The 20,666-nt window shown below is 45.0% G+C and overlaps 3 protein-coding genes across 5 annotated transcripts in view; 2 read left to right on the top strand and 1 right to left on the bottom strand.

The window, feature by feature from the left end:
* SPIDR (scaffold protein involved in DNA repair) overlaps positions 1 to 14,645 on the top strand; it is a 202,912-nt gene extending 188,267 nt beyond the window's left edge. For all 3 annotated transcript variants that reach the window (XM_042798123.1, XM_042798122.1, XM_033001085.2), the window contains exons 14-20: positions 57 to 116; positions 3,766 to 3,964; positions 5,100 to 5,252; positions 9,271 to 9,364; positions 10,848 to 10,962; positions 11,466 to 11,519; positions 14,129 to 14,645. In XM_042798123.1, coding sequence (XP_042654057.1) covers positions 57 to 116; positions 3,766 to 3,964; positions 5,100 to 5,252; positions 9,271 to 9,364; positions 10,848 to 10,962; positions 11,466 to 11,519; positions 14,129 to 14,260 — 807 coding nt within the window. In that variant the 3' untranslated portion in view covers positions 14,261 to 14,645. The remainder of the gene's footprint in view (positions 1 to 56; positions 117 to 3,765; positions 3,965 to 5,099; positions 5,253 to 9,270; positions 9,365 to 10,847; positions 10,963 to 11,465; positions 11,520 to 14,128) is intronic.
* Positions 14,646 to 15,209: 564 nt separating this feature from the next.
* LOC122153938 lies at positions 15,210 to 15,924 on the top strand. The gene is made up of 2 exons (XM_042798125.1): positions 15,210 to 15,313; positions 15,349 to 15,924. Exons 1-2 carry the CDS (start codon positions 15,210 to 15,212, stop codon positions 15,905 to 15,907), a joined length of 663 nt encoding a protein of 220 aa, XP_042654059.1. The 3' UTR covers positions 15,908 to 15,924.
* A 479-nt stretch (positions 15,925 to 16,403) lies between these two features.
* CEBPD (CCAAT enhancer binding protein delta) lies at positions 16,404 to 18,199 on the bottom strand. Its single transcript, XM_033001065.2, has one exon. The coding sequence runs from the start codon at positions 17,884 to 17,886 to the stop codon at positions 16,846 to 16,848; it is 1,041 nt and encodes a 346-aa protein (XP_032856956.2). The 5' UTR covers positions 17,887 to 18,199; the 3' UTR covers positions 16,404 to 16,845.
* Between the last annotated feature and the right edge of the window lie 2,467 nt (positions 18,200 to 20,666).

Raw genomic sequence — 20,666 nt, 5'->3', positions numbered from 1 at the left:
CCACTGGATTTCTGGTATCACGTTGATCTCATTCCCTGTTTTTGTACTATTTTCAGATCGATGGTTGTAATGAACGTTGTAGCTTTTGGGCGCAAGTGCTATATCTAAGGCTCCAGGTAATACTTTCACTTAGCAATGAATTCAACGTAAAATCAGCATAATGTTTATAGGAAGAAGCCAGCTTTTGTCTTGTTTAGGGGAAAACACAAAACCTTCATGGATGGTCTTCAGTAGTTGTATGGGCAGAATTACCACTGGGTCTAAAATGCTTGTGAATGGGTAAAATGAACTGCATCCCCAGTTTCAATACCATCTAGTCTAGAAAGAGAATTATTTCTGAATAAATTGCTATCTAACCAGAGATAATATTGCACCTTGGTAAGGGAGCTTGCAGGAAGTTTGCTGGGACTTGATTTATAGCTAAATGCAGTCCTTTGATACACAGCAAACAGTTCCCAGTCTGGGGATCGAATTTAAAAGATGATGGTTATATAAAAACACAGTTTAGCTGTTTGTATGCGAGTGTGTGGACTATTTTTGTTGACTTCAGTAGAAAGCCCTCAGGCAAATTGGGCATTTATGGTCCAGTTAGTAGAAAGGAGGAACTCTTAGGTAAATACATCTGCCATCCATACTGTGTTGGGAGGCTTATAATTATGTTTAATTTATTTGTTTCTGAATGATGCTACAATTTTCTTTCAAAAGTTTGCTAACTCCCTCAGTAGTTAAAGGAACTTTTTGTTGCTGATTTATTTATTTTTTCCTGGCGACTGGATCCTCAGTGCAGCCAGCACTGAATTCTGGTGGACAATAATTTGCAATTGTCCACCAGCTCCACAAGAAACAAAGTGTGAATCAAAGCATATGAACCAAAGACAAAGAAATTCCAGAACGGCCAGCAAAATAGCTGGAGATGCTTCCCACCAGTGTGAGACATGAATTTAATTTAGGTTTTGCCCTTTTGTTTCAAAAGTCAATGAGTTATGATTTGATTTTTAGGCAGGGAGTACTTTTAACTCCTGAGATGAGGGGTGTCTCTTGTGTTTTCTCCATGCGAAGTGACAATTTAACAGAGTATTTGCAAGTGTGAAATCAGGGCAAGCTTGAAGGGGTCTTTGGGGTGCTATCAGAAAGATGGACACGTGCATGCATAAACTTCTATTTCCAAGAAACCTGCTCTATTAAAAAATAAAACTACAGACTAGTCATGTCCTAGCCATATGCTTTTGTATTCAGGAATGTCTACATGTGACATCTACATCTACTAGTAACAGCAGAAGCACTTCATGACTAAATTAGAGAAAAGATGAAGCATGCAGGAACAGATGTGATTTTGAAGAATGGAAGCTTGTCTATGGTTGCTTAATGGAAGCTTATCTAAGATTCTATGATTTCTTCTTGCTAATAGGAGCTTTATTAGCTGTTTTTATTAGCTGGTTTTTTTTAATGGCTATTCACTTGCTGAGCTGTAAGCACTAAATTTTCATAAGTGAAAAACATGAGATCTCATAAATTTTTTTAAAGTCATACTGGAAAAGCAATAGAAGGTATTCTTCTGCATAATTTCTGGATAACTGCTGGCTAACGCTTTTGGATAACTGCTCTAGGAACGAAAAGGTATTTACATTGTGTTAGTGTATTGCTTGCCTAATCCTCCCAGAAGCAGGTCACGAACAGCGGCTTGTTTACTGCAGTTGCCTTTGCCAAGAGGACAAAGCCTTCACATGCAAAATCATCAAGTCATAATAAGCGAGGAAGGGACTATGATTTGGTTTATTTTGCAGATTTATTATTATTAGATATTCCGCTACATGAGCTAATTCAAATGTACTTTCAAAAACAGTATTTATTCTATGTAGCTACAGTATTCTGAGATGCTTCATTTGTGTGAAGGAGGAATGGAAATATGCTTTTATTATTACTCAGAATCTGTACTGTGGTACAGAAGGAATATGAGGAAATATATTCCATCTGTGGTTAAGGAGCTGTCCTTCCTTATAACTCAGTCCTGCTGCTATTTGTCTGTTGTGTCCTCTCTGTTCAGAACAAATTGTCACACATAGCAAGATGATGATCTTATACTAACTTGTGATTTTTGCTGTTATTATTATTTACTTTTTGGATGATTCTTCTGAAATCCAGCTTTTAATGTGTTAGTAATTCCCATGGGACAGCTGTAAAAATTCTTTCTTTGAAGCTGTCCTTACGCTATCTACGCAGAGGAGGTACTTAAATGTATAGTTACTAGGCAAAGAAACAACATCAATGCAATAGGGAGCATATATTGTATTAAGGCATAACTGTAATATTTGAGTTATAAATTTTCCCAGTCATTATTTGCAATTGCTGCATTTGTTCTAAGAGCTGCTAGCATGAGCAAACCCCTAATTTTAGTGTGATTAACGGTTTCAAGGTTTGAATTCAACCGAAGACAAAAAGTTGGGATCCTTGTTGCATTACCTAATGCTAGACATGCAACTTTGAGAATAAAATATTGGTGATATGTGTCTCTCCAATCATTGTCGTATTTCATTTTCATTTAAATGTTTTAAGTATGAATTTTTAATCATCAGACTAAAAATAGTAACAAAAGCTTTTTAAATCAAGAGAGTAATTTAATCTTAGTTAAATACTTTAAAACATTAGAATCTTAAAATTTACAAGTTGCTCAGACTGTAAATGTGAAATATGCTTTGTTCTTAAACCCATTTTTTTCTAAAGCATGGGAAAATTCACATACACAGATATTCTAAGAGCTGTGGTTAAAAAAAAAAAAAAAAAAAAAGAAGAAAAGCATGAATCTGCAAATAGTAACCCATCTGATTTTGTTAGAGACCCTGAAATAAGCACTGATATGTATGTAATGTCTGTCTAGTCTGTCTTGTTCATCATCCCCATGTGAAAAATTTAAAAAACACTACTGATTTTGTGATAATTATTTTCAGATATAAAGTCTGAGATGAAATATAGGTATTTTGGTTGTGACATTCAGTAGTTGTGATACACCTTAATTTAGTCACACCACAGTATTTTTATACCTGTCTTAGGCAGAAAACTTACACTGTTGTTGCAGATTCCTATGTCTCTTACTTACGATTTACCTACTTTCCTATTTCTGTGCATCATTCAAATATTTAGAGATGTTTGTTCAACAGAAAGAAAATACTCCAGCTTTGTAACTTGCAGTAGCTATTAGCCAAGGACTGGACAGTAGCTATTAAACAAGGACTAGTGCTCTTGGGAATCAGATAACAGTAGATAGAAAATTTGCTGACACAGAAATAATATTAGTAGCAGCATTTGCCTTTTTTTTAAAATGCAAAAATTATATAAGTCTTTGTTCATAAAAATAGCCAATTAACTTTTAAAATATATATATATGATATAACTATATAATATATAGTACATATAACAGACAATCTTTTTTTAATAAAGTATTCTTTTGACTCCTTAGTACAATCCAAGTGAGTTATGATGAAGCATGATAGCTGATAGAGGTAATGCCAAGATTTCAGTGGGTCGAACTTGGAAAGTTAATTTAAAGTAGAGATGCTTGTACCTGCAGTAAGGAATAATGAAAAATTCCAGTAAAGCTTTGATTTGTTATCCTGTGTGAGCCCTAAATGTAATAATTTCTGTCAGTTTTATTAGTTATTTAAATATGAGGATGTTATTTTAGTCTTTCCTTCTACTAAAAATTGACAACTGCATTCCACTTTTGGGTTTTTTTTGTTTGTTTGTTTGGGGTTTTTTTTGAAATCATAGACAAAACACAGTGTTCCTATAAATCAAAGAGAGATTTGCTTGTTTGTGACTGACTCCACGTTGCAAAATGTGGTCCATATCACACCAAAAGTTGTTGCTGTGTCAGTGGCTGCATCGTGTGTTCTCAGTACGGAAATCGCGGAAGCCCTCAGCGTTGCCTCGCGACTCGTCTTCTTCAAGGATGCGCTGTGGGGAGATGGTAAGCTTTATGTGTGGTTTTGAAACAGTTGGAATCAAACTGAAATAGCATCCTAATCTGTGACGCTGCAATATGTGACCTACAGAGACTTTCAGTCTCAGATGAAGATGAGACATTGCAAGTTTGGGAAGAAATTTGAAAGGGGTTGTAATTAGAGCTTTCCCACAGGGTTCCTTTTTTTTACGTTTTTAGCTTGATCTTCAAAGTAAAGGAGAAATTCAGTGATCTTGCTGTATGCCTACCAATATTTCTATCAGTCTTCCCTGATGGCCGTTGAATCTAATGACCAGTGTCAATCAAATTTGCTACCTGACAGGAGACTCAAAGTCTCGCAGTTGGACTGGATGATCCTTGTAGGTCCCTTCCAACTGAAATAGTCTATTCTGTTAAGAAACCTGGTTTCATTGTTTTGCTATTCTTGCAGAAACTTGCTTTATTGAATTTTCTACTTCTAAAAGGAGTAAGAGGGTGAATCTAGACACTTGTGTGTCCCTAGACACAGAACTTTCACAAACTCTCCAATACCATCCTCGCTGTGAGCCTTTGCTGCCATACAGGTCATGTATGGATGGTAGTTAACTTTACATTAATTTTTAGTCTTTTTTTTGAGGTTCAGGTATGGTTCTGTATGGTGCCTGCATGTGTCGTTCATGTCTGACACCTTCAGTCACTTCCGAAATGTAAGTGGACTGGAAGCACCAACCTTGGTAAATGGCTGTGTGTCCTGTAGCAAAAATCTCTGCTTTGCAGAATAAAGCGTTGCATGCACCTTCTGTTTGTAATCTTTGAAACAAACTAAGACCATCTGATGGGATGCCCACTTACTACCCGGAGATAGAGAGTAACGTTGTGTCTGCAGAGAGCACGGTGTGATGCAGTCAGAGTGGAGGCAGACTCTTTTCTGCCAGGTTTGAATTTTTAAAACAACTTTTTTTCCCCTGGAGTTGCAAAGTGTAATGAGAGAGCATGATGCATGTATCGCTGAAAGCAAAATATTTTGTCATTGAGAAAACCTGATGGAGACTATCCATCTGTTTAGTAGCTGGCAGAGATCGTTGTCTTTATTGGCCATGACAATTAACATGGTCACCTTTTTCCTTGTTACTGTACTGAGTCGAAATGTCTTTGTTGGCAGGTAGGATTATTTGTGTTGAACGTACTGTTCTCTTATTACAAAAGCCTCTTTTGTGCTCGGCTGCCGGTGCTGACCTCAGTGAGCTGACTGGCCCTGTCAGACTCGATGAGCTGGATTCTACAACACAGGCCAACTCCGTTTGTGCTATAAGAGGTTTGTATGGCCTTTCCCGAAATGAATGCGGTCAATTATTTGTGCTTACTTTAATCTTTTAGGTCTTCGTATTGATTTCTTGCACAAACAGCATGGAGGGATAAAAAAGCACAGTATTGCTGTGGGTCACTAGGATATTTAAGTTTCTATACTTCTTTGTGGGCTCTGTTTGCCTTTTGCTGGCGAAACTCTGCTCCCACTCACTCGTTCCCCAGAATAAATGTTTGATGCACAATCTGGTTTATTATATTCCTCCTTTTGCTGTCTTTTTTCAGGAGCCTTCTGTTCACACCAGCCTTGTTGATGTTGGCAATAGTAAGGTATACTAATATTTTTTAGGCAGATGGATAAGACACGTTAGCCAGATCCTGAACGGCAGGGGTTAGTGACTGATTTCCCTGGAGGTTTGCTGCAATGGGGCAATTTAATATTTCACCATAGTCATCTAGCATACCTTGGCCCATATTTGCTCACCAGCCACTTCGGATCATTGCTTTGTCTAGTATTTCAGTCCTACCACTAACCATGCAGAAACATTTCTTAAAATGTATTTTCTACCATTTTCTAATCATGCAGAAACATTTCCTACTGTGTATTTTTTAAAGCTCTGTCCAGTCAGCTTCTTAAACCTCCCAGTTGTAGAGCGCCTATAGGAAAAAGTCCTTAGAAGCCCAGTAGCTCTTGGCTTTTAAAGACAATTTCCTTTCTTAATGTAACTTATGATTCCAGTAGCCCTTGTAGAAAATTCTTGATACTGTTTTACATTTACACTTTCAAGTATTCAGTAGAGCATTTGAAATGAGCTTTAAAATAATAGCAAATAATGGTTACAAACTAGTTCTTCCAGCTATAATGTGATGCGCCGAAAAGACAGTTTGGAACCACACAAAGCTGTTACTAAACATACCTTCTCTTAATGGTAGAGCCACAAGTTAGCAGGGCCTCTGTGATTAATATATGACCATCTTGCAGTGACAAATCTTGAACTCTTAACACTGCATAACGAAAAAAGAGCACAACTAGAGGCATTTCACTCAAAGCCGTGGTTGTTACGTACATCTCGCATCGACGTCATGCGTTACTTGAAAGATATTTCTGTCACTGGGTGTGAAATACTTTTTGGCTTTTTTTTAAAAAAACCTCTCCAGTAGTTACACTAAGAATTATCACTTCTCCACTCTTAATTTTATAACTGAGTATGAGAGGTGCCTGTCTTCTTTTGTCCCATCGACACTGTACGTAGTAGGATAAAGCAAACATTTCTCCGTCCTTTCTTTTTCCAGTAGAACAAAGAAAATACACCTTTGTGATCTATTGTGCAAACAAGTACTTACTTTACACACACGGGAGGTGTCATGCTTTCCATGTTCTGTATTACAGATGGGAGAATGACAAAAGGAGAAACATAAATAGGGTAAGTTAGGTTGGAAGGAACCTCTGAAGTTCCTCCAGTCCTAACCCTGGCTCAAAGCTGGGCCCTGAGCAGCCTGGTACAACCCTATAGCTGACCCAGCTTTAAAAGGACATTGTTGCCATCCAAGCAGATCCATTAAGTTTGTCAGAAATCCTTGCTTCAGAGAGGTCCAGTCCTATTGGGTCTGGAATGGAGCGTGTTGCTCTTCAACAGATGAGTGAAAACCTGTGGTTGCTTTCTACTGGAAAGTTTATTCTTCTTTTAAAGGTGAGCCTGAGGTTCTCACCTGTGAGCTCAGGGTTAACAGATTTGGTTTTTTATCACTATGCATTGCAAAGTAATTTCTAACCTCTTTTTGCTGTATGGTGGCAGTCAGGATGATTTAAGTGTTGGCAGTTCATACTGCACAGAACTGTTTTTCCTCTTAACCATGCTTATGAGCAAATTCTAGTTAGTCCATACCACATATGTTTTGTGGGACTATTACTTGATTAATGATATTTGCCTAGTATATGACTCGCCACCAGTGACTGAATTTTGACACTGGATGTTTTCATACCCAACACCCCTACTTAGGGGTGGAGGTTTTTTTCAGTTTCCCTCTTAACAGTGTGAACAAGACAGGGTCAATCAGCTTACCTAGGTTCCTCTTGTTGATTGAACTTTTCTCCTTCCTGTCCATTAATAAGGGTAACTGATTGGAAAGAAAATATACACGCTCATTTTTCGAACGTTTCAACTAGAGTCTTACTTTTACTCTTCAGCTTTTTGCATGCCTCACCAGAGACCTGTTTTTCCAGGTGTTGTCCTGTTATCAGTCTCTTCTTAATTACATAGCCACAACCCGTAAAAATAGACTAGAGATAAAAATTGAATTTTGGTTGTGTGTGTTTCCATTTAAAAGAAGGATTTGGGGAAAATATCCAAAATGTTTGTGAACGTCAAGCAAAATCTAGAGTCTTGACAAAGATGTGCAGCAGTTCGGCATCTTAAACTTGAGAAATCACTTTCCATGCAAGATGCACAAGACTCTCACTAGATTATTAGATCTGTTGCCGCCTTCAGTTGTGTTTGTTCTGACTAAAGTGGTGGTTTTCTGGAGGGAACTCTATGTTGTCATCAAAATAAACATCTCCACTAGACATAATCTCATCAGTATGATCCTGATTAATTTTCTTCACATGTACTTGTACTACTTGTGCACTGGAATCCTGCAGTTGCAGTATGGCACACAACTGGGGGAAAATTAAAAGGCGTAGAGAAAAACAGATCTGTCTGAAAAGGGGTATTTGGTTTGGGTTTAGAATGATTTTTAATGAAAAGGCAACATACTCAGCAAACTAATTGGTAGCTTTTCTTTTCCACAAACAAGGGAGACATGCCCGTGCTGTGGCAGAAAACATTCTACCTTGTAGTAGCAAGTGCTAATGGCAACTTCCAGTTTATCACAAAAACTGAAGAATCAGAATTATCCCTCTACCAGTCCAAGGGGTTAAGTGCACAGAACTGCTTATTCTGTCAGTGAAATCCATGCCATTTTGTTACAGGCACAGAAATTGGGTCATCAGTGCTGTATTTGAAAAGTAGCTTTCCTGATCTTCAGACTTGCTGTCCTTTGAATTTCCAAAGAAAATTATGGTTTTGTTGTTTAGAAGTAGCTCCCTCCTTCCTGTCAGTCTTTGTTCCAGCAGCACCAGGAAAGCAAGGGATTTTCACCCTCTCTTATAGACCACACAATGTAAATGCTCCTTAGTCTCCAAGGGTTTCTTTTATTGAATGTGGTATAAAACTGTGAGATTCTTGCTCAATAGGAGCTGGAATTTTAGTCTCTACTCCTGTTGTACCGGTGACAGTTTATTTTAGTGTAATTTCATTCTTACAGGTGATCCACTTTGCATGCTTCAGAATACTTAGAAGCATTTTCTCCATAAATAATGCTCATAATTTCAACATATCGTTATCATAAAACATAATACACTCTTTATTGCCTTGTCATAAAACTCTGAATATATATTTTTCTTGCCAAAACTAGCAAGGCCCTTTGTATTAGTCCAGAGTATCTCTGGCATTCCCTTCTTAGGCACACACTTAAATCTGTGGGCCAGATCCAATCTCTGTTAAATCAGTATAAATTAAGAATAACTCCATTGTTAATGGAATTTAACCTGCACTGTTGTTTTTGAAATGGATTGAGTCTTCTCATTGGTTTGTGTTTCCTAAATATCAATAGCAATTCATCTGGCGATTTTTGTAACTATTTATTGCCAGGGAAACATCAGAGGACCAGAAAGAAAACAAACAAACAAAACCAAGTCAGAAACACAATTAAAACCCAAACCAAAAGAACTGAACCTGTTTGGAAGGTTAATTATCAATTATCTACCTTCTGGTATTACTAGAATGTAACACACTTTGCCATACTATCATCTCTTGCTGGAGAGACAAAGGAGAAAGGGAGTGAGATTGTTGGAAGAGCTGATGCTTGCTCCGACAAGTCTTATTCTTAAGCTGAGAGTCAGAAAGGATCAAACCCGCTGTGAAGCCGGGAGTAACTGTGTTTGCTAGCTTAATGTTAGTATTTTGTAAGAATTCCATCTTCTGCAGGTACTGTTGTTGGAGTTAATGAGAGCACTGCTTTCTCCTGGCCTACATGCAACAGATGTGGCAATGGAAAGTTGGAACTGTGTCCCCAGGACAGGTGAGAGTCAGCATGCTCCAGAGCACTCCAGGTGTTTTGCAGATGTAGCCATAACAGCAGTAGGTGATGCAACAAGTCCTGCAGGCACAGGTTGCACTTTGTTCCTTCCTAAAAGTAAGACGTGTATTTTTATTGCTGATGAACTGATAAAACCTGCAAGGTTAGATTAATTTATTAAGAAAGATACAAGTAGATATGAAATGGTTTGAATTTGCAGTTATCACACTTTTTTTTTCAAACTAATCTTAAAGTATTGCTTATAAGGATTTTATAGCCCCCTGCATTATAATGTTAGTTTTAAACATCCACATAAATCGCAGGTCTGATATTAAGCTCCTTTAGCTTCTTCCGTTTGTCTACCCTGTTGCCCTCTGTACCAGCAATTCACCCCATTTTTATACTGAACTGTGATCTTTCCTGTAATTTATGTAAGTGTGAAAGAGTTGCTTTTCAGACCTATTACATTTACAACCTTTCTAAAAAGGATGTTTAATGATTCCGGGAGTACAGCTGTCCCAGATGTGAAGACTGATGCTACGGGACCTGTTGCCACCTGAAATGCTAACCCTGCGTCACACTGGCGTGCTCTTAGAAAGCCCCCCCTTCAGCTGCTTCGCCACCTTGCTCTTGCAGAGTCCAAGATACCTGATGGGATAAACACCCAGGAGGATAAGAGAGTAGTCAGAGCGTAAAAGAAGGAAAGGGGGGGGTTCTTTCAACTAGAAAAGCTGACCAAAAGCATACGGAGAAGTTGGGTGGGCTTGATCCCATTGAAATAGGTAACATTTTCCTAAATATGAGAAGCTTTATCGCTTATGCTTTGTTATGTATAGCCTCTGGGGGAAAAAGGCTGAAAATTAAAAAAAAAAGTTGTCCTATTTTATCCTGTCATGCAAAAAATAAGGATGTGTGTATGTTTACATAGTAGTGTAGTTCAATTTAAAAAAAAAAAAATTTCTACTGTGAAGGACATTTTTGCCTCATTTGGAGAACAATGTAGCATCAATATTTGTTTAAGATGTTATTCCAACAAGCACTTATAGCTGAGCTTGATTCAATGCATATGACTTAAGCGTGCGCTGAAAATGTTGAATGTTTGCTGAACGAGGGCCTAAATCAATAAGCCACTTGGGCCAAATCTATATGACAAATTTTCTTTTGCCATAACTTTTAGAAGGTTATGAGATTAATAGTTGCTTAAGTGGGGTAACTGTAAATAGCAACCTCCCGTCATGCTGCCAAAACTTAAAAAAGGAAGATCCTTTTGCTAGAAGAGTTTAGGTCCTCCCAGGGAGTTACTTAGCTCTACCAGCAGAACTCTATTTGCTATTAGCAACTGAATCTCTACCAGGGCTTTCCTGCTAAAAGTCTACCAGGAAAGTATTTTAGAGAATAAGCTACCACGGGTTTTTGTGTGTTTTGATTTACAACTGATGGCTTTTCCATTTCCCTATATTTTTCCATCATTATTTGCACGTTTCAGAGGATTGCTGTATTGCAACCCGTGCTCTGAAGCCGTCATTTCACCGGTTTTGAAAATGCAACTGGAAGTCTTCTTGAGTTGTCCATCCCGATCTCAAAGTACAGTAAAAGTAAAGGTATGGCACGAAACGAGCTTCTGTGTATTGAGTATAGTGAGGCTAGATGCGTAGACACATAGGTACACTAAGCCACACTTGTATGAACAGCTCTGTCAGAAGAAAAATTAAAAGATGTGAGAGTATCCCATAATTTAATCTCATACTAAACTTGTGTTTCCTTCGACTAAGAACCCAGTTCCCAGATCTTACTCAAATAATAGAGTCATTGAATTCACCCTGAGGTTTGCGAACTGCTTTATGGTCCAGCTGTAGGGCTTTGTTGGGTTGGGCCTTGGGGAACTTCGGTCTCCACAGCCTAGAAGGAACGTGTATTTTTAGACTCCCATTCTGAACTTCTGTTGTGTCACCTCTCCTCTGCTTTCTTAGCCAGAGAAACAAAACCGTTCTATATTAAAATGATAAATCTTTGTTCAACGTGACTGTTTTAACCTGCGAACAGAATGTCTGTGCATGCGTAAGATATTTGTCATGAACAAAATCTGTTAATTTTCTCATTCCAGCTGTTACAAAGGACAATCTCTTCTCTCCTGATGTCCTCCGCCAACGAGGATGGGGTAGGTGTAATGAGTGTTGCCAAAAGAAGGTTAAACTATATAACTTACTGTAGAGGCAGAGTACAGGAGACGTGAATCATGTGGGAAGATACTTGAATCGTAGAAATGAAAGGGATTCCTGGAGGTCATCGTCTGACCTACCACTCACACCGGGCTGTTGCCAACGCGTAGGCAGGTCAGCTGTGACTTTGGCCGGCAGGGTCTTGAAAACCTCCAAGGGTGGAGATTCTGCCTTTCCAGGCAGCTCCTTCCAGAACGGCGCTAGGAGCAGTAGGAGATTTCACTAGAAATAATGAATTTTTTGCTCGTGTCCAGCCTAGGATTTGAGTGGGCTGGACCCTTTGGGAATCCCGCCTTCCCCCCCGCTGTCGCTCGACTGTCACCAGGCTGACTCCCTCCCTTTTAGCAGCGGGGTGCGCAGGCGGCTTCCGCTCAGCGGCGGATCTGCAGAGCTACCCTCAGGTAGCACCACGCCCAGACACTCCGTTTTCTGCCTGAGGATCACCAAGTCAGCAAAGACGTGGTGCAAGCATCCCACCTTTTCGGGATGGTCTTCTGAGCCCTGCAAACCACAACTACTTTCTAGTAGCACAACCACGAAACTACTGGCAGGCGGTAATAGCAGCGAAATTTGCAAAAGGCATGCAAGGAAACACTTTATAACTGTGTGAATGAAACATGCACGAGCCACGGAGATCCACGGGCTAAAGTACGGTTTGTGTAATCCTGAAGTAGCGATTCCTTTAATCTGGGAATTCAGAAGAACCCTGACGTTTGGCACAGTGACCCAGATCTATCGCAGGGGAGGGAGGCCCCGGGGTGGGTGCCTGGCTGGCATTGGCTGCCGGCTGGTCAGCAGTGGAGGAGCGGCACCTTCAGAGGGTGATTAAGTCCAATTAGCAGCCCGAGATCCCCGCTGCTCCACCACACACGGGAGGGAGCAAAGGTCAGCTCGTCATCTTGTTTAATCATCCCAGTTAAATATCTTCAGCTAGGTGACATGTAGTGGGGTCATTTCGCTTTCTCCGTCTTACATAGTCTTCTAGCATTTTGCTATTACGTGCTCCATGGTTTTAATGGGATTTATGGATAATATTCAAAGTGGAACATTGCTCTGAAATCATAAATTATTTTTCTTGTGCTGGAGGGTGTATATTTCATTTAAGCGAAGAGATACAAGAAATTTCTAAAATATGTTTGCTCTCTTAATAGCAGTTAAGTCTTGCTAAGTTTTACAGACTGTGTCTGGTTTGGTTCCAGACTGACAAAACATAGTTCTTTTTTGAGTTATTAGAATTCAAGCGTCTTTTGCATCTTTCAGTTTTTATAGTGCTAGTATTTAGAAGTCTGGCAACTTAGAAAAAAAATTTTTTTTCCCCCTAGCTGAAGTCCAGGGATAATTTTTTTTCTCTTTTTTTGATAAGCACGTCCATCTCTGAACCATTGCATTTTAAAAAGCAGCACATCTCAACAAAGATTAATCACAAGAAATACCACTTGGGGTGGCATTTTTTTTGCCAGTGCTGCTAAAGTTTCCAAGAGTGTAGCTTCGAAATCACTTCTTCTGGCAGGGAGGCTGGGTTTAGTTGCCACTGCCCCTGGCCACTTGTTCCATGCCTTGGGACAGGCCGTCTGTTACAGCTGTTTGTGCAGCTGCATGGCGAGTCGGACTGCAGAACTGGTCTGGGGTAAAAATAATCTAGGGGATAAAAATAAATAAATAAATAAATAAATAAATAAATAAAGGAAAAAGGGTTGTTTATACCTTGAATCCAGCAATAGACGTGGGTGTCACATAGCTGTCCAAATGCAGAGCCCAGCTGACAGCCGGGCCATGCTCAGAGGCTGGTCGTAGGCAGGTCCCATCGAGGAGAGGAATGGATGTAACGCCGAGACAGGAACCCAGCCTTCGGGCCAGCTACCGGCTATCCGTGTTACCAGTTCCCCTGGCAACGTGCTCCCTCATCTTAGAGAGCTCATCCCGGCCTCGCATCCCTCTCCTCCACGCAGAATACGGCCTTTGCAGTGCACTCGGGCGCAGCTCGCGTGGGTGAACTGCCGGTCGGATGGTTAAACCGGGGGGGACTGTGTAGGTGCCGGTGATCATAAACGATGCGCGATCCAACACCAGGTTAAACATGGGGAGGGGAGTAAAAAGAGTTACAAAATACTTTCAGTGGATCTGTTGGCGAAGGTAATCGATATATAATATGTATATACACATTGCTAGCACATGTGAATCCCTGCAGGTGTCAGAAAGCTAGAAAAAGGGAGTACATGTAGGTTATGCCTCAGCAAAGTTGAGTTCAAAGTCACAGTAGCTTTTGTTGGTTTTGTTGTTTTTTGTTTGTTTGTTTTTTTTTTAAACCAGCTCATTTTTAAAAGCCTGGTAGGGAAGCAGCACTTTTAAGCAGGAGTGAGATCTAATTATTGAAAATCTAATGCATTAATTCTTCCCATCAGTTCTAATACACCTTTCTTTCTGAGTCCTTAAAAAAAAATTGTCTATTGGAAGAGGACCTTACACCCTGCATCTTCCGAGCTGAATGCTGCTTAGAACAGAACGTCCAGGACTGTTTGTTTTAATCAACATGCTTTTATCACTGCAGAGTTATGAGGTGCAGAGCGTGCTGGGAAAGGAGGTGGGGTTATTGAACTGCTACGTCCACTCCGTCTCCAGCCACCCCAACTGTGTTGCACTGGAGGAAATTGTTCTGCTGGAAGCAGCAGCGAGGCACTGAGCTGAACTCTAGTCAGCTACCACAGTATCTGTGGACTTTGTAATGTGGTTATCTGTTAACTAGTGCCACAGATAATGTGTAATGCAAGTAATGATAAGTATTACGATAGTTTATTAAAACTGTGATTTACAAAGCACATTGTGCTAGTGCTGAAAAAAAGCCATTTCAAAAAAATCTGTTTGACTTCCTGACCTCGTCCTTTTCGGATCAGTTCAGAATTTACAAATGCAGTTCCTTGGCGTGTTTGCTGTTTATGTATGTAAAGCATCTTGTTCTGGAGTTTTGAATGGTTGTGAGTTTTTTTAATAATACGGTATTTATTATGCGTAGATGGAAAATACTTTGCTGATATTTTTGAAATAAACACCTTGCTCTAGGTGGTGAACATTGGTCTAAGCTGAGTTTTATCAGCGGATTCCAGACGTACCGCCGGCCGCAAAACACCGCGTTGTGCGCGAGTTCTGAGTTGTAGCATTTGTTATCACCTTGCAATAAACGTTATAAAGATGGAGATTTGAACAAAGATTATATTTTGAAGTGTTAAGCGTATATAAAGTTAATGTTTTACAGCTAACTGGTCTCTAAGCATAGAAGTACCGTGTTATCTGCCGCTTCCCACAAAGCAGCTGCTTCATTAGACGGTTTCGGGTGACGAGCAAACTGCTTTGTAGGCCACCTAACTATCCTCACCCTGACTCTACGGAGACATGCATTACAGAGCAGATAAATAATACCAAAATCTTCCCGAATGTGCATAGTTTAAAATGCAAGAATTGATGTAAGAGTTCAGTCAGAGTTTAGATTTTTTTTTCCCCCTTCCTGGTTATTTAAAAAGCCCGTACAGGTCAGGAGTGAGTGGTTTGGTGCAGGTCCCCGTGCGCGATTGCGCGGCAGAAAAGGGAGAGCGAACTCGTCGCTGCCGAAGTCGTTCCTGCGGCCGAGGCCAATCATGGGAAGTCTTCTGGACACCCCCGTTACCGAAGGAATGACCCAGCTTTTGAATCCCCCTTTCCCCCCCTCTTCCAAGTGTTTCTCACCTGTAAGGAAGAAGGGGTCGCCAGCCCATTCCTGCCCCGCACGTGACCGGGGTCACCGCTTCGAAACCATCGGGATTTCTCTCTCTCTTGGGAAGCACCGGCTGCCAGGGCGTTTTTCTGCCAGCGCCCTACAGCCGCCCTCAGCTTTACCCAACCTCAGCTTTACCCAACCTCAGCTTTACAAAACCTCAGCTTTACCGAACCTCAGCTTTACCGAACCTCAGCTTTACCGAACCTCAGCTTTACCGAACCTCAGCTTTACCCAACCTCAGCTTTACCGAACCTCAGCTTTACCCAACCTCAGCTTTACCCAACCTCAGCTTTACCCAACCTCAGCTTTACCAAGCACGATCAAAATTCAGACGAGCGGCCCAACCTCTCGCAGCAGGTGCGCTCGGCCGGCGTGGCGTTGCTGCCTGCCCGCGCTTCGCCCGTCGGCTGGGGCCTGCAGAGCACTGAGCTGCACCGCCGCCACATCCCCCGCGGGCTGCAGCATCATCTGCCTCGGGACTGCAGCTCCTTCAACCCGAGGAGCGCGTTAGCGAAGGGGCGGCTAACAGTGTCCCAAGTGGAAACTGCTTTGAAGTGGTTTAACAGGAATTTTAACTAAAGGTGTTCTTCTGTTCATATGTGTGTGTGTGTATATATATATATATATAATTTTTTTTTTTTTGCATGCAGTGTTTCCAAGAGTCCTGGCCAAAGAGCAGCCCCTCCCGCAGTGCAGGCGCTGCTGGGGCCCAGCGGCAACTGCTGACTCAGCAGCCCAGCGCAGCGCAGCGAGTCCCGGGGGGGGGGGGGGAGCAGCACTTTGGCAGGACCGTGGGCGAGTGGGCCAGTGAACCCCCCCACCAGCGCGTTGCCCCTCGGCTGCTTTAAAAACAAAACAAAACAGACAAAAAAAAAAAACAACAAATGCCGGTGCACCTCACACCCCCCCCCCTTGTCCTCACCTCACCGTGTCAGGGGCTGGCACCCCCCCCCGCTCCCCCCCCGTTGGCAGCAGCTCCTGGGAAGTGCAACTTCCCCCGCTGCTTTCAAGACACAGAGCAAACGAGAGCAGGGTAGATTTAAATTTTTTGGTTTTGTTTTTTTTATTATTCTTAGAAATGCTGTAAAAATGCATATAAAAGGTCGAGCATGCTCAGTCTTTTTTTTTTTTTTTATATCCTACTGTCTAAAATACATGGGTTTTGAATCATTTTAACAGATGTACCATAGCTGCATCGGTATGAGTAAAATGTAGAAAAGACGACAACTACCATTACAAAAATAATTTAAGGGGAGAGAAGAAAATATATATATATATATTTAGCTTTTTTTCCTTTTTTTTTTTTTTTTTTCTTTTTTGCAAGTTCCGTGGTGGAAGACCCGGGCATCCTCGCCCCACGTCGCTACACCACCCGGGCGGCGGGTCCCGCCGCGGCTTCGCGCCTCCTCCCCGCGGCCGGCCCGGGGCCCCGCGGCGCGGCCAGGCCCGGCCCGGCCCTCTGAGGTATTTATCCACGGTCTCCCGGAGTCCGTCTGTCCGTCCCGCTCCCCCCGCGGTTACCGGCAGTCGGTGCCCGAGCCGGGCTGCAGGAAGGAGGCGCTGGGCAGCTGCTTGAAGAAGTGCCGGAGGCTGGTCAAGTCCCGGGTGAGCTGCTCGATCTTCTTGTGCAGCTTCTCGTTCTCGGCCGAGAGCTCCAGCAGCTTCTGCTGCATCTCCTGGTTGCGCCGCTTCGCCTTGTCGCGGCTCTTGCGCACCGCGATGTTGTTGCGCTCCCGGCGCTGCCGGTACTCGGGGCTAAACCTGTCCACGCACTTCTTCCCGCCGCGCTCCTTCCCGCCGGCGGCCGGCGGGACGACCTGCGCCGCCACGGCCACGGCCACGGCCACGGGGGGTTTGGCGGCGGGGCCCGGGGAGCGGGTGCTGCAGCTGGAGGGGGAGCTGCTGCCCGGCGGCTCGGGGGAGGTGGGCGGCGTGGGCTGCCCGCTCAGGTTCATGATGGTCTGGGCGCAGGTGGCGATCTGCGAGGGCAGCAGCGAGGAGGAGAGGTCGCTGTCGCTCCAGTCCGGCTCCTGCTTCAGGGCGCCGCGGGAGGAGGAGGAGGAGGAGGAGGAGGAAGAGGAGGAGGAGGAGGAGGAGGAGGAGGCGGTGCGGGGCTCGGCGCCCAGCAGGGTGGTCATGGCAGCGCCGAGGTCCTTGGCGGGGTCGCGGCCGGCCCCGCCGCCCGGCGGCAAATACTCGCCGTAGTCCCCGCCCCGCTCCGGCTTGTGGTTGCTGTTGAAGAGGTCGGCGAAGAGCTCGTCGTTGCAGAGCTCCAGGTTGGGCACGGCCGACATGGAGTCAATGTAGGAGCTGAAGTCGATGGCGCTCTCGTCCTCGTACATGGCCGGGGCGGCGGCGCTCAGCTCCGCCAGGTTGGTGCCGCTGCCCCCCAGCCCGCCCCCCGCCTCCTCGCCGCTCATCCCGCGGCCCCCCGGCTTGCAGGCGGGGCCCGGCCCGCCGCCGCTGCCCACCTTGGCGTCGTAGAAGTTGGCGGGCTCCAGGCACCAGCTCTTATAACATGCCGGGGAGTCCAGGCTGTAGAGAGCGGCGGCGCTCATGGGCGAGCGGGACGCGGCGCCGCTCGGCCGCGGCGATGGGGCTCCGGGCACCAACCGCTGATCCGCGACGATCGCGGCTCCGGGCTCCGCCACGGGCAGGTGGGGAGCGGGGCTGCTGCTGCTGCCGCTGCTGGGACTGGTGCTCCGGGTGCCGTCCCGCCGTCGCCTCGCCTTCCCCGAGGGGGCCGATCCGGGCTGGGAAGGAGGAGGAGGAGGAAGAGGAGGAGGAGGAGGGTGGGTGTCACGCCGCGCTCGGCGGTGGGAGGCGGGGATGGGACAAGGCGTCTCTGGACCTGGGAGCGAAACGCCCGCTCGGTCCCTTCTTATACGGCGCCGGCCCCGCCTCCTGCCCCGACGAGTAACGAGTGTTCCCGGCACCCCCCGAGGACCCGGGGGCGGGAGCGGGTGGGGTGCGCGGCCGCGGAGGCAGGGCTCCGGCCGCGGAGAGCTGCCACCTCCCGGCGGAGGTTGGCTGCCGGCGGGGCCGGCCCCCCTCGGGGGGACGGGAGGGTGCGGGGAGGGGGCAGGCGCCCAAAGGGGCGCCTGCCCCCTCCCCGCACCCTCCCGTCCCCCCGCAGTGAGGGCTGCCCCGACGCCGGCACCGTCCCCCTATTCCCGCTGCATCACTCCGCTTGAGCGTGTTTTCCCCTTTGCCCGGCTTATTTCCACACGGAAAAGCCTCGTTTTATCCCCTCCACCACCACGCAGCATCTTCTCCCCCCCCCCCCCCCCCCCGACCCACCCGCCCCCCGCACGCGGGTCCGCGGATGAAGCGATACGGGGAAAGACGCCGCCTGCCCCACGCGTGTCTCTGTGTATCGCCCTAGCGCCCTCCCGAGGCTCCGCTCCTTCCGCTGGAGCACGGGCGGCTGTAAATCGCCCCACGCCACGGGTGACGGGGTGCCCACACGGAATTCTCGCAGGACGCTCCGGTGGGGAAAGGGGAGGGGGGGGGGTGTCTCTAAGGCATCTTTAGCTGCTTCACACTGTCTGCGTGAACGTAAACCGCTTTAAAATCTTACGGTAAGTAATTATGCATTCCTTCCCCCCCCCCCTTGCATCCAATAAACTAGTACTATTAAATTGGCAAGTATCAGAGAAATGAAAATATTTTCATTTCAAATACGTGAAATGTGTAAGTTTTCTAGTTACATAAGAGTTTTTAAAACCCTGGCTTCACCCCCAGGTGCTCCACTGACCGAATTACAAAAGAAAATAAAAAACAACAACAACAACAACAAAACTTTTTTAAAAAAATCTTATTTTAGTTTTTTTATTTTTTTAAAAAAGTTGGGTTTTTGTTTTGTTTTGTTTTTTAATTTTAGGGCTTTTTTTAAAGTTTTTGTTTGTTTGTTTTTTTGTGTTTGTTTTTTTTTGTTTGTTTGTTTTTGTTGTTGTTTTGTTTGTTTGTTGTTTGTTTTTTTTTCTTGTTGTTGGGGGTTTTTTGTTTTGTTTTGTTTTGTTTTGTTTTTTTTCCGGAAGACCCCAGCTAGATTTATGACTAAGCCCGGCCGCTGAGCTCCCAGCCCGGCGCTCAGCCGCCGCTGCCGTGCCCTCGGTGCCGCTCGGGGGTGGCTTTTCGGGGAGCGGGGGGGGGGACGTGCCGGTGCCCCGGCCCCGCTGCCGCGCCGCGGGCAGCCTCCGTCTGCCGCTACCGCAGCTGCTGCAGAAACGCAGCTGTTTCTCGACGGGGCGTGTTTTGACATAAAGAGTTGGGACAGGACTGGGACGCGCTCTCTCCCTTTGGCTGTGAACTCCTCGTGGGATCGGGGTGGGTGTGCGCTGCCCGGCAGGTGAGGTGTGGGCGTGGAGGGGCTTTGCTTTGCTTTGCAGCGCGCCCCACGGAGACGTTGTGTTTAAATAAACTTGATTTGCTCACCAGAGGCTTGATCGTGCAACCTTTATCTACCCGAGCCTTTAGCACGGAACTTGACAGTGACACGAGAAGGAGCTGCATCTTTTTTTAGCGCAATTTTCCTTTTCCACATCGTCAGGAAAAAAAAAAAAAAAAATCCCCAAAGCCAATTCTGCTTGTTGTTGCCTTCTGCCCTCCGGTGCTGGGGGACATTCACGTCACACAGCTCCACGCCACCCCCACCCGGGCCCGGCTGGGAACAGGGGCCGTCGCTTGGTGCTCCTGGACCCTTTTTCCTCCGCATGAAGCATGGGAAGGTAGTTCAGGAGTGGAAGGTGGAGAGACCCACTCCCTTCCCCGTGCTCTGCGACAGGGTCTGTTGATTTGCTGGAGGGCAAATACGTCTCACCTGTCGTAGCCATAGAACCATGATTTGTCCTGGAAAGCATCTCAATTAACTGGACGTGGAACTGTGTTACGCTTTCAGCTCGCTGGAATCCTTATACCCCAAAGGGCAGCTGGTCATCAGATGGTGCTGGCACGCAGCTGCACCAGCCCAAAGAGTCTCGTTTAATGCCCATCATGTGTTACTCCAAAAAAGAGTCGCAGTTCCCAGCCAGGTCACCCAGCCCCCACCGAGCACCCTGCCCTACGGCAATTAGATTCTCAAAATCCCTCAGTAAATGTCGGCACCCGAGCCCTGGGTAAACCCCCGCTGTCTGCCACCCATGTCACACCTCAGCCCCGCCACGGAGGGTGCAGGCTGTGCTTGCAGTGTCTTCAGGACCTGGAGGTGATCAGAGCTCGTGGTCAGCCCCGTCCCCCCAAAACCAAGCGGCGAGAACCATCCCCTGGAAGGCAAGTTGGTTGTGTTTGGTGCTGAGCCCGAGATGTGTGATTTCAGGAGCTTGTTTCAGGGCTCTCC

Source organism: Tyto alba, unplaced genomic scaffold (assembly GCF_018691265.1).
Source record: "Tyto alba isolate M040663 unplaced genomic scaffold, T.alba_DEE_v4.0 Super-Scaffold_27, whole genome shotgun sequence".
Lineage (NCBI taxonomy): Eukaryota > Metazoa > Chordata > Aves > Strigiformes > Tytonidae > Tyto > Tyto alba.
The sequence above is the reverse complement of the archived record's forward strand: the minus strand, read 5'-3'. Positions and strand labels throughout refer to the sequence as shown.